This window comes from Odontesthes bonariensis, chromosome 4, assembly GCF_027942865.1.
Source record: "Odontesthes bonariensis isolate fOdoBon6 chromosome 4, fOdoBon6.hap1, whole genome shotgun sequence".
NCBI lineage: Eukaryota > Metazoa > Chordata > Actinopteri > Atheriniformes > Atherinopsidae > Odontesthes > Odontesthes bonariensis.
In genome coordinates, this window is record NC_134509.1 from 15,842,639 (window position 1) to 15,862,711 (window position 20,073).

General features: G+C 42.6%; 1 protein-coding gene across 4 annotated transcripts in view; it reads right to left on the reverse strand.

The window, feature by feature from the left end:
* Window positions 1-4,339: 4,339 nt before the first annotated feature.
* fbxw7 (F-box and WD repeat domain containing 7) overlaps window positions 4,340-20,073 on the reverse strand; it is a 98,943-nt gene continuing 83,209 nt past the window's right edge. For all 4 annotated transcript variants that reach the window (XM_075463172.1, XM_075463171.1, XM_075463173.1 and 1 more), the window contains 7 exons: window positions 17,142-17,265; window positions 16,820-16,956; window positions 16,225-16,338; window positions 11,977-12,158; window positions 10,363-10,588; window positions 9,717-9,927; window positions 4,340-6,888 (listed from right to left, as the gene is read on the reverse strand). In XM_075463172.1, coding sequence (XP_075319287.1) covers window positions 6,620-6,888; window positions 9,717-9,927; window positions 10,363-10,588; window positions 11,977-12,158; window positions 16,225-16,338; window positions 16,820-16,956; window positions 17,142-17,265 — 1,263 coding nt within the window. In that variant the 3' untranslated portion in view covers window positions 4,340-6,619. The remainder of the gene's footprint in view (window positions 6,889-9,716; window positions 9,928-10,362; window positions 10,589-11,976; window positions 12,159-16,224; window positions 16,339-16,819; window positions 16,957-17,141; window positions 17,266-20,073) is intronic.

Consider the following 20,073-nt stretch of genomic DNA (forward strand, 5'->3'; position numbering starts at 1 on the left):
AAAGTAGGCAAACGTCACATGTCAAACTGGCACAAACACACAGTCTAAGATACAAGGCAGAGGCTACACGAACCTGCTGATGTGTCAGCCTTAAATGAGTGTGTTTATCCACAGGGCAAGTGTGAAGATTAATGACCAACACAAACATTAGGTCCCCAAAGGAAAAAAGTTGTTTCAGATCTGTATACAGATCAATGGTGCCCCAGCATTGTAACTCCATTCAGCATCATCTACCGACTGAGTGCTTTGGTGATTTAGTCCTCCTTTATCAGATCTCGTTCTGCAACAAATTTTCAAAAAGGGATTAAGTGGAGATGTGGAATCTACCACTGCTAATGCTACGGCCCTTGGAGAATGCGCTGAGGAGAGGAGCTGCGTTGCTGTAGGGCAGGATTACTGAACAAAGAGATGGAGGGATATGGCATGAAGTGCAAGAACGTCCCTCCGCCTCTTTGATCTTGGCATCCAAACCTTTAAATGCTTCCAGTGGCATCAAATTCAGCTCGGTTGGGGACCATCCCTCATTCGTTTCCATCTCTGGCGTGTTGTTTGTGACTGGATGAGTTACTGCTGAGGAGCGCAGCAAACCCTGCTTCATTCGAGCAGTGAGAGCAGAGAGAAGGGCTTTCATTCATCAACAGGCAGAGCAGTGCAATCTCGACAGTAAGGGTAACGTAGATAAATGGCTAATAACCTCAAGGAATGAGATGATTCATCACTTCATAATATTAAGTTCATTTAAGGGCTGCCAGTGCAGATACATCACTGTCTCCTATACGTCCCAACCATGTTGTTACAGATTGTGATCCGTTAATGTTTTTCAAGGAAAGGATATACTGTATAATAAATGTTTATTTAAGTAAGGCTGCAACTGAAATGATTCTTTTGTTAAAGTGTTATTATTTTGTGAGTAAATCAATGGAAAATAGAGTACATTTGTCTTGTTCCATTGTTTTAAAGTAGCTACTTTTACTCATTTGCATTTATACGGCTTCATACTTTTGCTCCTCTCGCCCACATTTGCCGCGTTGTGCCTCCTCATCCTGCTACTTTTTCATGTCAGGTATAGTCATGGTTTGTTTTTGAGCAAATGATTAATATGATAACTTTTGGGTGCTTGTGTAAACGGTTCACTGCTTTCAATGCACCATCGCGGGATTCTGTTGACCACCACTACAACCGGTTGGTTAGCCATCATCAGTTTATCACTCTGGGTCTTGAAGTCCAGCAACACGTTAGCTTTGTTATTCTCCACCACCTTTAGAGGCATCTCCTATTCTGACTTTGGGACTTCTAGCCCATACCAGGAGCAGCTGTTCCTGTACATTATTACAGCCACTCGGTTATAGCGTATGCTGTACCTGCCTGCATCTTACACCCATTTACTGTGTGCTGGACTGTCTCGGGGGGGATCTGTGCACAGCCTGCACCTGGTGTGGTAGAGCTAATATGTCTTTATACATGTTGTATAAATGTGTAGCTGTCAGATAAATATAGTAAGGTAAAAAGTATATGTTCGTCTGAAATATGGTGGAGAGGAAATATTGTAAATCACACGTGCTTCAGTTTCATACTTAAGTGAACTACTTAAATGAAAGTAACTTTTATGATTTAAGCAAGACATTCTGTCAATTTTGTATCCTCCTAAGTTAAAGCTAAACCCAAAGCTAAACCTAAAAACCAGTTGTGGAGCAGAGAAGCTGCATACACGACACGCAGCTCGATCCCAAGATCAAGCACACAGGATAACCTCGCCAACCACGGTGGAAGCTCCACCACGCGTCCATTCACGTGAGGATGTGCAGCACTTGCTGCTTTCACACAACACTGCCAGTGGACACTGAGCTCTATGGCTGGGCCAGAGACCATCCATCGCTAGGCAACAGGCAGGAGAGAATCTGCAGCACAGCACAGACTCAGCCACTGCCGCTGCTCGAGCTGCGTGGCCTCATGACAGATAACGGTCCTGGAAGACAAACAAAAAAAAAAACAGGGTCACATTCAGATTGTTCCCCAGTCACCTTCATGGCGCTTCAAATAAAGCAGAGAAGAGAATAAATGCAACGCGTTTTCTGGCTAAAACAAAAGTGGCGTTAAATTCTCCTTGCGGGTCGAAATCAAGAATTAAACCGAGAACTTAGAGGAAAATATCCCAGTTGACAGTCACACTTGACAGAATTACACCAGGATTAATCCCTGAAGTCTCCTCTGTCTCCCAGTTTGAAAGCTACAAAGACAACATTTCCAAAATGCTAATGTGTTGAATATTGATCTAATGTTATAACAGCAACCATGTACTTAGTCACATGTTTATGACCCAGAGACATTTGCCAATCTCCATTTTTTGTCAGTTTGGAGCAAACCGTGGTTGGTCCTTCTTCTAGATTGGGAACTGTTGTCATTCATCATTGTTCAACATATAATGCCGAGCCACGAGAGGAAAACTGGTCCATTCTATTGTCAACAAAGCCACAAAGTGTCTCGTGTCCATCGGAGTGCTCCTTCACAGCCCATTAACTATTAGGAACATGAAAACAAGAGGACTCATTCATTACATGAACATGAGCTCCGTAGTTTCTCCTTCCATCATCAACTTTAAGTAGAGCTGAAAATAATCACCAACAAATGCACTATTCACTTCTACTTCAGCTGTGTTTCTGGCAGGGGAGAGGAACTCATTAAACCTTCCTAAAAATGTAAATACAAATACAATGTCAAAGATGGAGGAGGCAACGGTGATGTCATCAGTTAGTTTGTTAAATGCAGCCCTTAAGTCAGAAATTAGGTGCACGCAAAGGCTCTGTAAATCAGGACACTTTGGAAGGCTGCTTGGTGGCAGCCAGTCGTCCATCCAAACAGACTCGCTCCGGTATCCATCCTCAAGCAGTTGTTCAAATGCAGCTGAGGCAGCTTGTTGGAAACAGCATATATCATTTTTTTTTCTTCTTTTAAATGCCTTGTTCCGTGCTTTAATTCAAGAAATGTTACTCTGTATTGGTCTGTAAAGATTTGATCTAATGTTCCATCATGTTTTGTCTGCCAGGTTCAAAGTATCATATTTTAAGGGTTGTCCTTCGATGGAATTTCTTCCAGTGTGTAAATAAGTTTAACGACATGACTGCATAGAAGAGGGCTTAAACACGAAGAGACCCACAGGTTTACAATCTGATATTTCGAAAGCCTTGAGTTCAATATTTTTGCTCTCACTTTCTATACTTCGAGCCCAGTTGGTTTTTAATCAGAACACTGCTCACACTGATCAGAATGAGTCAATTAAACAGGTAATACCATGTGAGAAATGCTTTCACCCGGTTTTTACTGGGAGTCGATTACAGCAGGAGATGCTTTAGATCCAGCGGGTTTCTGCCTTACTGTACTTTCGAGAACTTGGATGTCAGCTTAATAACTATGTTCTTCTTTTATATAAAGTCTACAAACTTGGACTCAAGGATGACCCAATTAGATTTCCATGGTCAAACGTTCCTGTGAACTCACAAGCACACCCGAAGCCATAACTCAAGAGCTCATACTCCGTGACGGCACTTCACATAAGCATCTAAAGTGTTTAGCTGATGACCTCACTGGGGTGACAAAGTCAGAGGAAACATTCATTGGCTCTTTTTTTCAAAAAAGAAGGGGGTGATGTGACAGATATTGTGATGCAGAACTGATTCCACCAACCTTGGGACCTGTGGTGACTGTATATTTCTGTTTTGCTGCTTTTTTTGTGTGCAAAGCATCCAGATCTCAGAATTTGGAACATTTGAACTTGAAAACAATGGATTTGGAAGCACTGCCGCATCATCTCATAAAGATGCACACTATCGCATCATCTTTATTTTACATGGCAACGCAAAACATGGCCGCGGTGGACAATGACCCTGAGGAAGACCTGGTCTCTGTGAATTCTTATTTGAATTCCTATGTTGAGCTATTGTCTCCTGCAACTTTGTGTCTCCGACTCTACTTCTCTGGCCAAAGATAAATACCTTTTATTAAATTTATTCCACTGTGATGGACTGGTGGCCTGTCCAGGGTTTACCCCGCCTCTCGCCCATTGACCGCTGGGATAGGCTCCAGCCCCCCCGCGACCCGACCGACGGATTCAGCGGTATAGAAAATGGATGGATGGATGGATAAATTTATTCCAAGTCCTCCTGACACGACTGGTTTCCCGTCATCTCGATCTTCCAATATCAAAGTCAACAAACGGTTACTCGTGAACATAAATAAAGTGAAAACAGTGTGAACACAACGTGAATGTTAAAGGATGACTGATGAATTCGGCCTAGGGAACCTGCAATGTGTGACTGAGGCTAAAATTATTCCCTTGTGGATGTATCAAACCAAATAATTTGCTTTATTGAACATATAAGATGCCTTTCACAGCGGTAACAAAAACAGACAACTGATATGCTTGAAATGAAAAAAGAAAAACCCACATTTTATTGCACTTAAGTTATAAGAAAATAAAATTCTAAGTGAATCAAACAAATACACAATCCCTTTCAGGTTTTTTTGTCTGTTTTCTTTTTTGCCAGGCAGTTTACATGAACTGAACAAAATAAAACACCTGCAACACATCTGATTTCTCAAACCAGATCATAAATTAAAACAGACGAAGAAAACAACAAGAGGAGATAGAGTGAGATTGTTTTTCCTTTTTTTTTTCTTCTTTTTTTAATATACAGTGTTATACCACTTTCACAGTTCAGCTTGAGTTGTGACTCCTGGAGATTGAGACGATTCTTGTTTGGCTACAATGTTTCTGTTCACGTTTGAGGCCTTTTGTGTTTTCCTTTTCCCTCCCCGCTCACAAAAGCCGCAGCCGCCCCGGTGATTTGAACTGCAACACATTAAGTAACACTAAGACTCTCGGCAGCTCTACCTGTCAGTTGATGATGTTCTCCTCTGTTGCTTCAGACATCTTTGAATGGAACAACAATCACACACAGATACGGACAGTTCTTTCATTCAACGTGTTAAAAATCAATACATCTGCTAGTTTGATATTTTTTCCTTTTCTTTTTTTTGCCAGTCCACACAGCATTTGTACATTTCCCCAAAGAACAGGCTGAGAAAGCTTTGTCCCAAGGAATGTGTTTACAAGTTGCCCATTAACACGCTAACACACACACTCATGCACGCACGCACGCACGCACGCCAACAGTGTACATCCCCTCGTTTCCTCTCTGCAAGCGATCCCATCAGTATCTGTCAGACACGCTTCCGCCTCTCAGCCTCGTAGAGGCACGTTTGGCTCAAGTTTCAGTGGCAAAAACAAACAAAATTTAAAAGGAAAAAAAAAAAAAAAAAAAAGTAGGATGTTATCTTGTCATTTTTGTGTTACTTTAAACATACAGAGTTCAACTTGGAATTTCGCCTGGGACTAAAACGTCACAGCAAATATAAGTTCCATCTCTTTTTTTTTCTTTTTTTTTTTCTTCATCTAGCAGCATGAAAACAGTTTGGCCACTCGGGGAAAAACGGTAGAGGGGAAGGGGTTGAGGAGTTCTCGGGGGGAATTAATCCACAGTGCTTAGAGCAAAGAACCTTCCTCTCATCATAGCACTGGTATTAAGGGAAACCACCTGAGCTGGACTCGGAAAAACTCTAAACAGCACTGATGTTCATGTGGAGACAGAGCTCCAAACCCAGGTATGTAGAAAACAGGCAGGAAGGACTAATAACTCATATAAAAACACAACAAACATAGTGACAAAGACAGCATATCTAAACAGAGTGGGTTTCTAATACTGGGATTTGAGCAAAGGAGAAAAAAAACAAAACCCTTTTCATATGATAAATCATAAAGGTATTGAAATTCACAGTTGTGTTTGTGTGCGATGCTGTGGAGAAATCAAACTGAGTGGAGAACAATAAGAACGGAAATGGAGTGAAAAGAAATGAGCCCGATTACAGGCTGAACCCTCCAAACGCTTCCTTTTTCTCCACTACATCAAGCAGCTCTTTAGGAGTAACTGTGTGTGAAAATTCACCTCTAACATCACCCATCTTCCTCAATCTTTACCCACGGCCAATGTTTTCCCACTTGCGAGTTGGCTGTTTGAGCGTTTGTGTGTGTCTGTGGGCGCACGCTGATGGGAGGGGATGTGGGGAGGGGAGAGGGGATTTTTAAAAAATAATATATCTCTGTACATCTCAAAATCTGTCAGGCTTGAGCGAAACCAAGTCTCTGTGTGAAGCCGACCCTGAACCGAAAAGGTGGAGAGTCGCTGCAGAAGAGTTCAGTCGTTCTTTTCTTTTCTCCTCGTCTTCCTCCCAGCCGATACGGGACAGAGCGGTTGTGCCTCCGGGCCCCGTCTCCATCCTGACCCCTCTGTGACTCCACCGCACACAGCTGGGACGGGGTCAAACGCAGGGGCTGAGCACATGAGGATCTGTGTCTTTGTCAGTAACATCTGCCCAAAATATGGGACGTGGGTGATAATAGTAGAAGACAGCAAAGCCCACTTTTTTCATTGTTGTGACTGCAGATTTTCCATGTTTGGGTGAAGAGTTCGGGGTGTTGGCTCTACGGTTTCCAGACACCTCGTCTCCCATTCCCCCTCAGTTCCTTCCTCTCACTCACTTTGTCCTACCCAAACATGTCCTTCTCTCACTTCATGTCCACGTCAAAGTCCAGCACCAGCAGCTTGGTTTCCTCTGTGCCGTTGCGGCTGCCTACTGCGCACACCAGCTTGGTGTTGGAGGCCCGGATGCGCCACACCACACCGCCGCTCCCGCCACTCTCCAAAGTCACCAGGTTGCGGATGAACTCGCCCGTCTTCAAGTCCCACAATTTAACAGTGCCATCATCAGAGCTGGTGATGACAAAGTTCTTGTTGAACTGGAGGCACGTCACTGCACTCTGGTGCTTGTGGGGACCTGAACACAACAACAATCAGATGGTTAAAGGGATGCAACACGAGGAATGAATTTTAATTTTACAGCCAAAACACGTCGGCTCTAAATCAAAATGATCTGCCATAGTTTCTTTCGGTAAATATTAGAGGTGCTGGACAACACCGACTCACCAAACAAGCATCGAGAGCTGCTAAAGCTTTTGTGAGAAGCACCCGAATAAAAAGATTATTTCTCTCTTAAAAGGTCGAAAAGGTTTTCATTAGTGATGGAGGTGTAAAGATGGACTTAAAGCTCTACAAGATGTTGGCCACCTTGCATGAAATGAGGATCACCTTCCAGTTCCATGAGCTAAGTTTAGGTCACAGTGACTTTAAAAAAAAGAAAGAAAAAAAAAATAAATAATTAAAATGGTTCAGCGAGCAAATTGCCTCTAACGAACAGTTTTACGGTGGAAAAACATGTCCTTGAACTCCACAGTACCTGGAGCAATTTGGTCAAAAGTAGCCACTTGTAATAAAGACCCTAATGTGGTGGAGCATTGTGAATCTGGGATTTGATAAAAAGTAGTTGGACCATAAGAGCCCAGAATAAAGGATAAAGAACTGACACCCTGTGAGGCTGTTGTGACAGAACAGCGAGGCTTCTGACTGCAGGCAGGCTTTAGGACGAGCTGCAGTATGATGCTGCGGCTCAGACCCGTCTCTGTCATGGGGGTTTAGCAGCTTCAGCTACACCTCCGCCTGGTCCATTTGTACGCTGGCAGGAGGCCACAGCTGAAGTGAAGAGTGGGTTAGGGGGAGGTTACTGTTGCTTTAGTTGGGACTGTAAATGAGCAGTTCATTGGGATTTCCATAAAAGCTAGAATATAATATTCAAATCAATTAGGCCAACGCAAAACACAAGCACAGAATAGAGTTTTGGAAAATTAACTACTTTTCAATGAGATAAAAAAAAAAAAAGAGAGAAATATTTCCAGATTTTCAGAGAAAATATTTTAAAATCTAACTGCAAGGAAGATTTCACATTTTCCATTTCCGTGTCTGGTTAGTTTAGTGACGGAGTAATTTACCTGAGAATTCAGCAGTGCTCTGCACCAACCCCCACCATGCCTGCATCTCACCTCCCTCGGCTCTACCCGTCACCACAACAAAGAAGCCTGCTCCATCATTACCTATATTCTCTCCAAATGAGTGATGGCCTTGTTGTCGGACTATTGTCTTATCAAAACGCACTAATGAGTGACAGAAATTGTCCGCTGACCTAATTAAATGACCTACAAAGTTCCCCGGGCCCCGGTCCTTTACTACTCGACTCCCTCATCGACGAGACAGGCATTCATCCACCTCCCCCCTCTTCATGTCCCTCCCCCTCGCTCTTCAGGCATCCTTTTGTTCAGCTGCTGTGCATGTTGGGCTTTGAAGAAACCAGCATACGCTGTTGTAATTTGCTAATGAGTGCATTTTGGGGAGGGGTACTACTAGCTGTCTCCCATTCAGCAAAGGATTTTCAACTTCCTGTGAGATACAAAGTATTGCTAATGGTGTTAACTACTCAGTCGCACACAAAAGAAGAGAGACTATAAAAAGGACCAGCGAGCTGACACGGTCTAGCCTCAGAACTACTACATGCACACACTTACAGGTTGTTTACTTTCAGATCAACATTCATACATCTGCACTATAGTTCAATCCATGTCAGGTTCTGCAGTCCGTAACTTGGGTCTGCTTTTCAGAGAATCATAATGATTGCGTCATCAAATAAATAAAAAGCAGCAGTTTTGAAAGCATCCTAATTAACTCCACTTCAACGACTGCAACCCTTCTTCTTTGTCTGACGCAGACAGCAGCTGAGAGGGTGAACCCAGATTACGCGTATCTAAAGTTGGCAGCAACTGCACTTGTAATGTAAGCTTGAGAAAACCAACAAGAATCCTTCAGCACACCACCAGTTCAACAAGGTTAACAATGTGGAAAAGTGATACTTTCAGCTGCTTTTATCCATACCTGCTGTGTTTTACACAGCCGCTGTAACCTTGTTAGGTTTATATACTGTAAAATTCTGGAATATAAGCTGCTACTTTTTTCCCCAGGCTTTGAGCACCACGGCTTATAATACGGCTAATATAAATATATATTTAAATTTATTTATTTATTTTAATGCCGCCAAAAACATTTTGCCTCTTAACATTAGACCAATAAAAATTAACGAATAGTTCAGTGGTCCAATGAAATTGTACGATAAATCAAACACACTTACACTACTGAGCTATTGTAAATTGGTCATTTGGCGATCAATCTGGCTGTTGAGGAAGGAAACAGAGCTGCTGCACGTAATCTTAGCATCAATGAGGCTGTTCAATTCGGACATTGAAGAAGATGACTTTGATGGTTTTAGTGCGCAGGAGGAAGATGCAGAAGGCGATCAATGACTTTTCCTGGTAGGCTTTTTTTTTTTTTTTTTTTTTTTTTTTTTAATTTTAAACCAGCCGTGTTACAGGCACTGTTTGTTTGTTTGTTACACCACGTATTTGTGCGTTACCGATAGGTATTTAAGTTAAAACCATCGGTGTTACAGGCACTGTTCGGGAAAAAACATATCACAATATGGACACCCGTCGCTAATAATCCGGTGTGGCCTATACAAGTAAAAAATGGATTTTCTTTTTAAAATTAGAGGGTGCGGCTTATATTCAGGGGCGCTCTATAGTTCTGAATTTACGGTAAATGGGTATGGTAATAGGACTTCGTTTTCAATTTCTTACCTGATTGTAAGCTGTAAATAAGAGTTTTTCCTCTGGTTCGATTTTTAGAACAAGGCATGAAGCAGCTCTCACACCACAGCAGACTCACCTTGCAGTGTTTGCAGGCACTGGCCCGTCTTGATGTCCCAGATCTTGACAGTGGAGTCTGCATTGCCTGAGACCAGAATGTTGTCTTTGAGCTCCATGCCGCTGGTGAGGGACTGATGTCCCGTTAGCGTGTGGATGCAGTTGCCCGTCTCCACGTCCCAGACCCTTATAGACGTATCCAGCGAGCCACTCACCACATGGATCCCATCAAACTACAGACAGAACAGATCAGCTGTAACAGGCTGATATTCAAGCTGTCAGCTCATGATAACTGCAGCTGTCACCCCAACTTACAGTTGACAGCAACAGCATCTTACTTGACGCGGCATTACCACTACCAAACTTAAGATCAAACTACTTGAAATTAATTCATGTTATTGATCTGTGGAAACTCGTGTTTTTGTCCAAGTTAAACACTTTAAAAGTGTAACAAAGAAGGGCTGCACAATAACCAATCTATCGGTGCAGCTGAGAGCCTCCAATTTAGCTGAAGTGCTCTGTCATAAAACAGTGTGGAAGGAAGACATCCTGAAAAAAAACCCATAATTCTTTTGTTGTGTGCATGTGTGTGTGTGTGTGTGTGTGTGTGTGTGTGTGCGCGTATGTGTGTGTATATCCACGTCGCATGTCTATACGAGGCTGCTCACCTGTAAGGAGTACACTCTGTTGGTGTGGCCCTGCAGTGTGTGGAGGCAGGTCTCTGTTTCTGGGTCCCACACTTTCACCATGAAGTCGTAGGCACCGCTGACCACCCGCCGCCCATCGTACTGCACGCAGCGCACCGCCGCCACATGACCCATGAGGACGTGTAAACACTGACCTGTCTCAATGTCCCAAACGCGAAGCGTAGCATCACGAGAGCCACTGACCACCCTGATAGCAAGCGCAGAAGAAACACAAAGACAACGTTGCTGTGGACGCGTTGCGACACAGAGAGTTTAAGCCGTTGTGATTTCATCGGATGTGTTCAAGTGGAGCTGAACTTCCCTTCTAAGGTCATATTTTTTCTAGCAAGCCGTGTGGAAAGATTAAACTCAACAAGGCCATATTCATACTGTGGCAGCTGCACTGACAGAATAATGAGGCTGTTATGAACATTTTCTTTCTTCTTCCGCGTCACGTTCATGTTCACACTTGAATGTACAGAAAACTCCTCTTTAAGTTGAGACATGTCTCCACTCAAGATGAAGAGGTTTAGGTCACATAAAAGCAAATTCTACTCGGGAGTTACTAGTCTTACATTTTTTCAAAATATTACAATTATAATTTAAAAATAAAAAATAAAAAAAATAGCACCGAATCTGGTTACTGAGGATTCTAGAAAAGCTCAGCAGAAACAGAAACCGTCGTCCATGATACGTCATCTCCCACGGGCTGTTTACACACGATAAAATAATGCTGTAGCCGCGCACAGCTCACGCTCTTTATTTAGTAAATGCCTCACAGCACTACATGGATGTAAATCACCTACATGTTATTCACTGTCTGCTGCTAACAGCCTTTCCGCTGAGTGAGTAATCAAATACTACACAAAAACCTCGGTGGCCCCTAAGGCGAGAGGAGCACTTTGAGTCTCCTGAGTGCGATACTGAGTGAATGAGTGAGCAGCAGTTCACAAGACGGCTCACAGGGTCTATTTAATCACTATGAAACTGCATGCTCACTTTCATAGATACAGTCCACTTTCAGTGCTGCAGTTGCTCTTTTTTCATGATTACGTCACGTGTTATCAATCGTGAGGAACAGTCATAGAAATGGTTCACTTGTTTCTCCTTCTTGTAGGACATTTCGTTTCACACTACAGTTTTTTTGTACTAATTACACAACGGATTGGATTAGCAAAAGAAGTCTTGAAAGAACGACCTTTATAGAGATCGATTATAGCTTCTTCCACTTTCTTTCAGTGTTTGTGCCAAACTATGTGGCTGCTAACTGTAGCTTTATATTTAGCAAGAGTATTCATAAAAATGAGGGGGGCGCAGGGCACATTTTATGATTAATAGAATAATTTTTTTCATTATCTTATTGTCAGGTCATGATTTTGGTCAAAAATGTAAAAGACTTTTAGTTCAATATCTCAGTATACAAAGATGCTCACAGGCAATATAAATGAACCAAGTATCAGTGAAATAGTAGTCTCCGATCATCTCTGAGTTTTCAAGGAAATCTTCAACACATAAAGAACAGCAAAGCCAAAAGCTGTGACAAAAGTGTTCATTCTAAACTTTCTGACAATGCTCGCGAATGAGATTGCTCCATACCTTTTCTCATGTAGGTGCATGCAGCGCACTGTTGAGGTATGCCCATAGAGGGTGTGGATACATTCTCCCGTCTCTGCGTTCCAGACCTTGAGTGTGCGATCAGTGGAGCCGCTGATGATAATGTTGTCTCGCATCTGGGAAGACCACACGCCCCCCGTGTGGCCCACCAACGTCCGCAGACACTGCAGGAGCACAGGAGCAGAGATCAGCGCATTCATCTCTGCTACTTGGTGGTTTGAAAGACATTCAGAGTCACTAAATTCATTCAAACCTCAGCTCAAATCGTCAAAATCTCATTTGGGATTTCATAACTGTATGAACTTATGCTGCCTTCAGGGTGGGGGAAAAGTTAAATTAAATTTATGCAACCTTTTACTGGAAAAAAGAGAGCTCATGCATGCTGCTGCTGTTCCGGGACAAAGTTTCTCTGAGGGCTGCATGAGCTTTTAAATTGCTTTTACTTATCTTATGGCAAAGCAGACGATTCATTCTTGTTGCTAAAAGGGTTGACAACCAGCCACAATAAACCATTGACCATTCATCCTTATTAGGGATGGTAGATTAGCTATTGATTACAGCAGTTATGGAAATCTTTCTGATCAATTGAATTTGCGTCTCCACAGTTTGTCCCACTTGTGGCCCCATTTAATTATCTGAAATGCATTAAATTGAAATTCTCTGGGGAGGGGAGCAAATTGTGGCGGTGGCTCTGGTTATCTGAGGTTCAGAGTGAAGCGTGGAGCTGAAGTGTACAACATGTGATCCCTGACTGCAGCTGATAAGCAACCGAGGAGTGAATGGCAGCGCAGGGAGAGAGGTTTTACTGCAGCCAATGAAGGATGAAGGAAGATGCTGCAGCAAGCCAGTCCTCTCTTCGTTCCGTTTGCGATGAACAGAATCATTAAATGTCAGGACCTTACAATCGATCAGTGATAAAAGTATCCCGTTTTATCATCATCAGCTGTTTGTGTGACGGACATGTTAGATCAGTGAGCAGGAGAATATTGCAAAGTAAGGAAGGAAAATATGTCCAATTTGTAGAATATTGTGATCTGTTATCAGAACGGTTTGAAACACAATTTACATTGAGCAAAGATTCACAAGCTGATTTGCACTTTATTTTACTGCAAATATAAGAATCCCAATTTTTTCTATTGAATCAATGACTTAGAAGTCTCTAGGAACAAGACTAAGTGTGATTAGAGCCTACTCAAACAGAGCGTAGGAAGACACAATGTCTGAAATGAAGGGCTTAAGCATCTTTATCTGTCTGCTCAAAAAATGTAAAATAAGCTTGTCCCCAGGAATGACGGAAGATTAGCACTCCTTTACTGAACCTGTGAAAGCCTATTTTCAACACACGAGGCGTTTCAAACAATGCTTTACATTGAAATCAAATCCTCTCTTTGTTTTGAGGAAAAAAAGAGGAAGAGCATCCGGTTCTGCAGCCATGTAGATGGACACAAAGAGGGACATTACACGAAAGGTTTTCCCTTTGTATGGAAAAATCCTCCTTGCTTGAACTTAGCAAGAAATATCAGAAGATACGGGTCACTGGGGTTAATGTGCTCATGCTTCGGTTAAATCAAACGGCCTTAGGTAAAGCCATCACATAATTACAGACTAACACCACATAATTAAAAAGATTAATGTGAGGATAATCTCACCTCAAAAGGAAATACAGCAAAAAAAAAAAAAAAAAAAAAAAGAGGTTACAGGTGTCACATGACAGTCTGTGGAAAATAACATCTGAGATAAAAATTTAAATCTCACTAGACAAGTACGGTGGCTGAATTTTCTTTTTTCTTTTGCAGCCTCCTTCTTTATTTTCTGTTGTGACACCTGAGCCTGCTGAGTCACCACAACGCTAACGGCCAAAAAAGTGAGAAACGGTGGTAGACGATGGCAGATAAATTAAATTAAGGCCTATGCTGCTTTGACAGCTGTGGCAACCCTTTGCTCTTTTACTTCTCTTGTGCTGCTGAAATGATGACGTGTATGATTTTGTTTGACTCCAGGCTGATGCACATATGTCACAGAAATACAGGTCGTCATGCTCTGCTTTCAGGCATCATCACAGAAGAGAGCCACGTCACAGCCACTGGAGAATAGAAGTCTTGATATAAGGGCATTTTCACCCATCCATGTAAAAATGATCCTTTAATTCAATAGAACTTAATTTCCCAAAACAGCTCAAATCTATAGAGCTTGTTAATTCGGACGCGGGGACGGTAAAGTGTGCGAGTTAGGACACAGCTGAAGCATCTGGCAGAGGACATCTCTCCCTGGATTCAACGGCGGTCCGCAGGTCTGCCATCTTAAATCTGCGTGACAGCCGAGGCTGTTGCTGACAGGCACCACCAAGGACACGCGCCGCACTGTTAAACACCCAGCAGCCACCTTTTGAGGCAGTGAGATCTGTGCGGCTGTTTGTGTGACTGGATGGAAAATTGACAGCTCCGGGGGCTGAAGCAAAGACAAGCAAAGACAAAAAGGTCCATCGACTAAAGACTAAAGCCTCGACAACCGCGATTTCTTAGATCGCAAATTCTGAACTCCATATGCAGGTTCTGTCCACTCGCGTGTTATTTTAATTAAGTTTTTGCAGTGCAATGCATTAGCCATAAAAAAAAAACAAAAAAAAAAACCTCCTACAGTTTTTACAGAGGTGTGATGCATTTACACAAAATGGCCTTGTATAATAATTTCCAAAATTGCCTCGTAGTGTGGGCTGATGAATCAAGGATCAAACATTTATCTGTCTTGGTGGTCGTTTAAGATTTTTAAGTTTTCGGTTCAACAAATAGCTGAACTGTTGGTTTGATGCAAAATTTGGCTAAAAACGCCAAGCGAGTATTCCCCATCATTGGGGAATCTTTCTGAGTTCTCTAAATTGTTCAACACAGGGTTTCTAAGTGTTCTCTGCCTTTCCTCTGGGATAACTCGTCTTCGCTGTAAACAATTTTTTTCTCCATTAATTTAAATCCTCAACCGACGCAGCAAGCTGCTGGAGGAACATTTTAAAGAAAAGGCAGACACATTTTCAGGCTAATGGCATCAAACTTCAAAGACAGAGAATTAAATCCCATTTCTTCATCTACGATGATCACCCTTTTGCCATCTTTTCTCTTATGGAATCAATTCTGACAGGACCTAAGCCCAAGTGTTAGTTGCAGAGCTGGGGAACGAGAAACTACAACTTTTACTGAAATTGGAGGCTGTGTCAGCAAGGTATAAAAATTAGAACAAATTCCTGCTACAGTCTATTGATTATAATCCTGACAACTCACAATATGAAGGTGAAAAAATATGCACTGTGAGCCATGAGGGGTATCATAAACTAACCGAGGGAAAACATAGCAATCGAGTCCGAACAATAAGCTGGCTGAAGACACTAAACAACGCTGACAGCACAGAGGAAATGTAAATGCAGGAGTTGGTAATGTCATTGTATTTTTACTTTAGTTTTACTGGCATCGACAGGCACTCCACCAAAATGGTTGACTGTGCCTAATTGGCTGTTCCTCTCCAGTGATGGATTCACTCGTTGAGAGCCAAGGATAAAGAGAAAAAATCCAAAGAGGGGATGTGTGCTCTGACTCCAGCATCCAAACAAATGGATTGAGGCTTAGCTCTTCTTTACGACCAATGTAAACACTACTACTCTACTCTAAGGCAGATATGCATCGTAGAAAAATCACACAGAATACACTTTGTGTCTGTGACGTCAGTCTGAACGCAGGAGGTTTGAGGCAGAGCAGAGCCTGCTGGTGATGTGACTCATCTCAGACTTCTGTCAGCGATATGGAGCCACTGAGGCTGTAACTTACCAGCCTGTCATCTAGATATTAGTGTTTGGGTTAAGGAGAGCCAGTCTGAGTTCTGTGCCTATTGGATGACCTTGGCAAAAATCTGTTCAGACCAGCAAATGCTGTGACTGATATGCGTGTAATCACAGGGTGGCTAAGAGCCAACCTAGCTTTGTGTTCCTTTCATCAGTGCTAAGGAACATTTCTGCTCTATTATATCATAAAAAAACAACAGAAAACTCGAGCAGAGGGGATTGCAGAATGTGAATTTCTTTAAGGGTTTTAAAGCTTTCTTTACATTTTTTGTCAATACTCCACATGACTTGTCCTTTGCTTTTAAAACCATAGTTGTAAAAAAATAAAAATAAAAATAAATAAATAAAGGAAATGATCTAAAACAGTTCAGAAATCACAAAGTAAAAAATGAGTCGATCTTTACCTTTCCCGTGATAGCTGACCAGACTTTCAGCGTGTTGTCGTCGGAGCCGCTGACTATGCGGTTGCCACAGAACTGGAGGCAGGTGATCACATGGTCATCGTGTCCTTTCAGCACCTTGAGACGAGACATAAGGAGAGATGCAATGAGGAGGCCAAGAAGAGGGCTGAATGTGAGATGACAAAGCAAATGACAAGAGCTGACACTGACAGTGACATGTCGCTGGGGCTTTCTACATCAAAGTGAAAACGAGATAAGAGGAAAATGTCAAAGTGCTGCAGGTGTGCAATGCTTTTGCAGAAGTGCTGAATGCTTCTGTGTTTATATGCAGTCTCTGCTGCTGGGTCACAGGATTGCTAGCTCAGCAAATAACAGAACCCACTGCATATGCAAAGGAGTACAAAGAGCACAGGAACCTAATTTATGCTAGTAATGGCCTAAAACGACCTGCGGCTTTTTCAAAATCAGCCATAGCCTTCATGGTTCATTAGGGATTTGCTTTAGCACGCTGGTCATGATTTATGGCAAACTTCTGCATAGGTGAAACACAAATAGAGACTACAGATGAAGGTGGGGGGGGGGTTGTTAGAAAGCCTACCTTGGGTGATTTGAGGTCCCCTCTCCTCCAGTTAGTGTCTATTCTGTGCTGCCTGATGTAGGCACTCTTCCAGGGGCTGTGAGTGAAGCCAGGTTTTGCAATTTTTCTCTTCTTCAGAAGCAGAGGCTCATCAATACCTTTTGGAGGAGAGAGAGAGAGTAGCTGAGTGGACGAAGAGACCCTTTTTTTCCAAAATAAAAGTTGGATTTTTAAAACTGGTGTAACTTTAAGCTCAACACAGACCACAGCAGTAGCTACAGACTACTGGGTGACAGCACGGTGTCTTTCTACCTTAAATCTGTCACAAAGATTTAAGACTAACCCTCTTCCTTGCATTTCTCCCTCCACAGCAGGTTGTCTTCTGCCAGGATGCGCCAGTAGCGACATGTCTGTGCCGCTTGGAGGAGGTCCTTCGGTTCGAGGAATGACAGCACATACAAAGCCAGCTGTTGACAGACAAGGAACATGTAGTTTGTGTAAAGGCACGCATACTTAAGAAGATGCAAGATGATTCTTTTTTTTTTTAGAACTGGCAAATTTAGGCTACGTGCCCACGACAACGGTAACGACAGATAAACGCAGAACATTTCGACAGATGTGCCTATCTTGCACACGGCGACGGCGTTTTTAGGAGTTCAAAACGGAGAAAACGCAAACGCCCTCCAGAGTGGAGATCTTGAAAACGATCCAACCTCTCGTCGCCGTAGGAGAAAACGCAGAAGTGCCTTTTTTGCACACGTTAAGTGGGTAGTTCTCCATTAACGACTCACATATCTCACTATATTTATTTTGGACACTCTCCCAATCCACATTATCCACTGCCTTCCTGGCTTTGTAGTTCAGTGTCGTGTTCAGGAGCAACTGGACCTCATCATCTGTCCAAACACAGTTTGAAGGCGAACTGTTGTTGATGCCGCGCTTCGCCATTTTCTTCTAACTGACGCGGAGGAAGTAGCCACAAAACAGGCATTTCTCATATTTATTAATATATAACAATATAACTCATAACAATACCAAAGGTATTGTTGCTACTGCCACCTACGTCTGGGGCGTGCATACTACATCGGCAAACTGCGAGTTTTATACGTTTTCCCTGTTCCCATGGGTAGACAGATATCCACCCCAAGACGCTCGTGAGAACGCAGATAAATTGTGGAGGAAAAAAACAGACATCTGCGTTTATGCTTCAGAGCGTTGTCGTGGGCACGTAGCCTGAATAGTATAAAGACCAGATGAAAAAGAACTTCAAGTAACTTAAATCACAACAACCTCAGAAAAAAGCAATCAAAATACACTGGCTGAGCAAAATATGCCCAATGTTCACAGCATCTGTCAAACTCAAGAGCAGAAAGCAACACTGTAAAGCCTGATGCTTACTCGGCGCAACCTCGCTTTGACCCATTCTTACTAGCTGGTCGCAAATGGCGCAAACGGTCACGTGACCCAAAATTCCGCCACGCCCCCCGTCGCAAGCTAAAAAATCCTCGCGCGTCGCAAGGGCGCGCACACAACTTTTTTTCTGACTTCGCGCGAGCTCAACCGGAAACAGCTGACCAAGAGAAAGGAAACATGAACACTGCAGAGACCGCGGTGACCGAGAGGGTGCGCCTCTACAAACATCTGTACGACACGTCTATGAAGTTACACTGGGACAACGTTGTCCCAAAGGACAACGTTTGACAACGTTTGACAAAGTTCGTCTTGTTGCAGCGGACGAACATTCCACCTTCTCTTCTGTTTTTGCCGCAGCCGCTTAGCTCTGAGATACATATACAGTTCTACACCCAGAGTAAATTCATTCCGCATCCGCATCAGATGTGCCAGCCTCTGCTGACGTGACACCACAGGTGGCATTGTGTATGCTTTCTTCGTATGCTTTTCTTCGTCCGGTTCTTTAGCTTGTTTCCTCAACAGTGACGCCCGCTGGTCTGGAGAGAACTGCAAATGTGACGCATACTCGGCGCAAACTGCGCTTATGAGCTGAAGGAACTGTGAAGGGGCTGGCGCTTTCGATGACGTCATTAATGGTTCTCGAGCCAGAACAGTTGCGCGGTTGCGCCGAGTAAGAATCAGGCTTTAGGACTGAGTTGAATTAGTGTTCCTGTCTGGACTAAACTAAATTTATATAAAACAATCTTCAATAAGCAGGTAAAAATGTCAGTGTTACAGTCTCTTAAGATAAACCCATTGAACATAAACAGAAAATCTGCTTTAAGGATTTCAAAATTTGGACTCCGGAATGACTCAAATAGCTACTTTATTTTCCAAGGCTTGTAGCACCCATGAGTCTGCCCATGATACAGACTCAACAACATACTGCAACAAATTCAGGGGTGGCGTCATAAATATCAGAACAGAGCAAAATGTCAAATGTAAAGTCTGCTAGTCAGTCCTCAGGTTCAGTCAGATTTCCTTTGAGGCAATCAGCCACCTGCTGACCAGCCCAAGCAAATGAATTCTTAGAGAGCACGCTACACGCCCTCTATGATTCCCTTTCACTCCTTTGAATTTCAACATTGTATGCTGTTCTTGACTGTGGGAATACAATTTAATGACTGTTTTTATTCAATTTGTGCTTATCTTTCTTTTTTAACATTATTACAACCCCTGCTGAAATGTCTATTTCAAGTGTACACTAATCTGGAGAGCTGGCAGCGAGTGAACATTTTAAGTTAATTTGACACAGAATTCAAAGCAAAGCCAACAAAACGATGGCTAAGTACGTGAAAGATTTATGCAAAAACCGAATTGTATTTCATGTCTGATTATTAATCATAATCCGTTTTACCAAAACTAGCTGGTGGTCTTAAATCATTACACCTTAAACAACAGTAAAGCAAAGGGCTTTCTCATTCCCTGTACATCTATAGGTGACAAATACACATTTATTTCAGAGTTTGAAGGGTTTCCTTTTTTCCTCACTCCTCAGGGTTCTCACTTGTTAAAGTATAGTTTTAGGTTTCCTTGAAGTCACTTGCCCAAGAAAGCCATCCAAAGTGCTATGAAGACACTTCAATAACCTAAAAGCCTGTTTGATCCAGCAATTCGTTACCAGGCTTGAGGATATTTTAGAACTTTGATGGAGACTGCTTTTAAAGTAAGGCACACAGTCTTCAGCAGAAAACTGCAATTCCAACTTTACCTACAATGTGACGACAGGGAGTGTCCTACAAAAAAAAAAAAAAAACACCCTGACACTCTCACCCAATATATCCCCCATCAACTCCAGCAGAGATCAAATGATCAAAAGATGT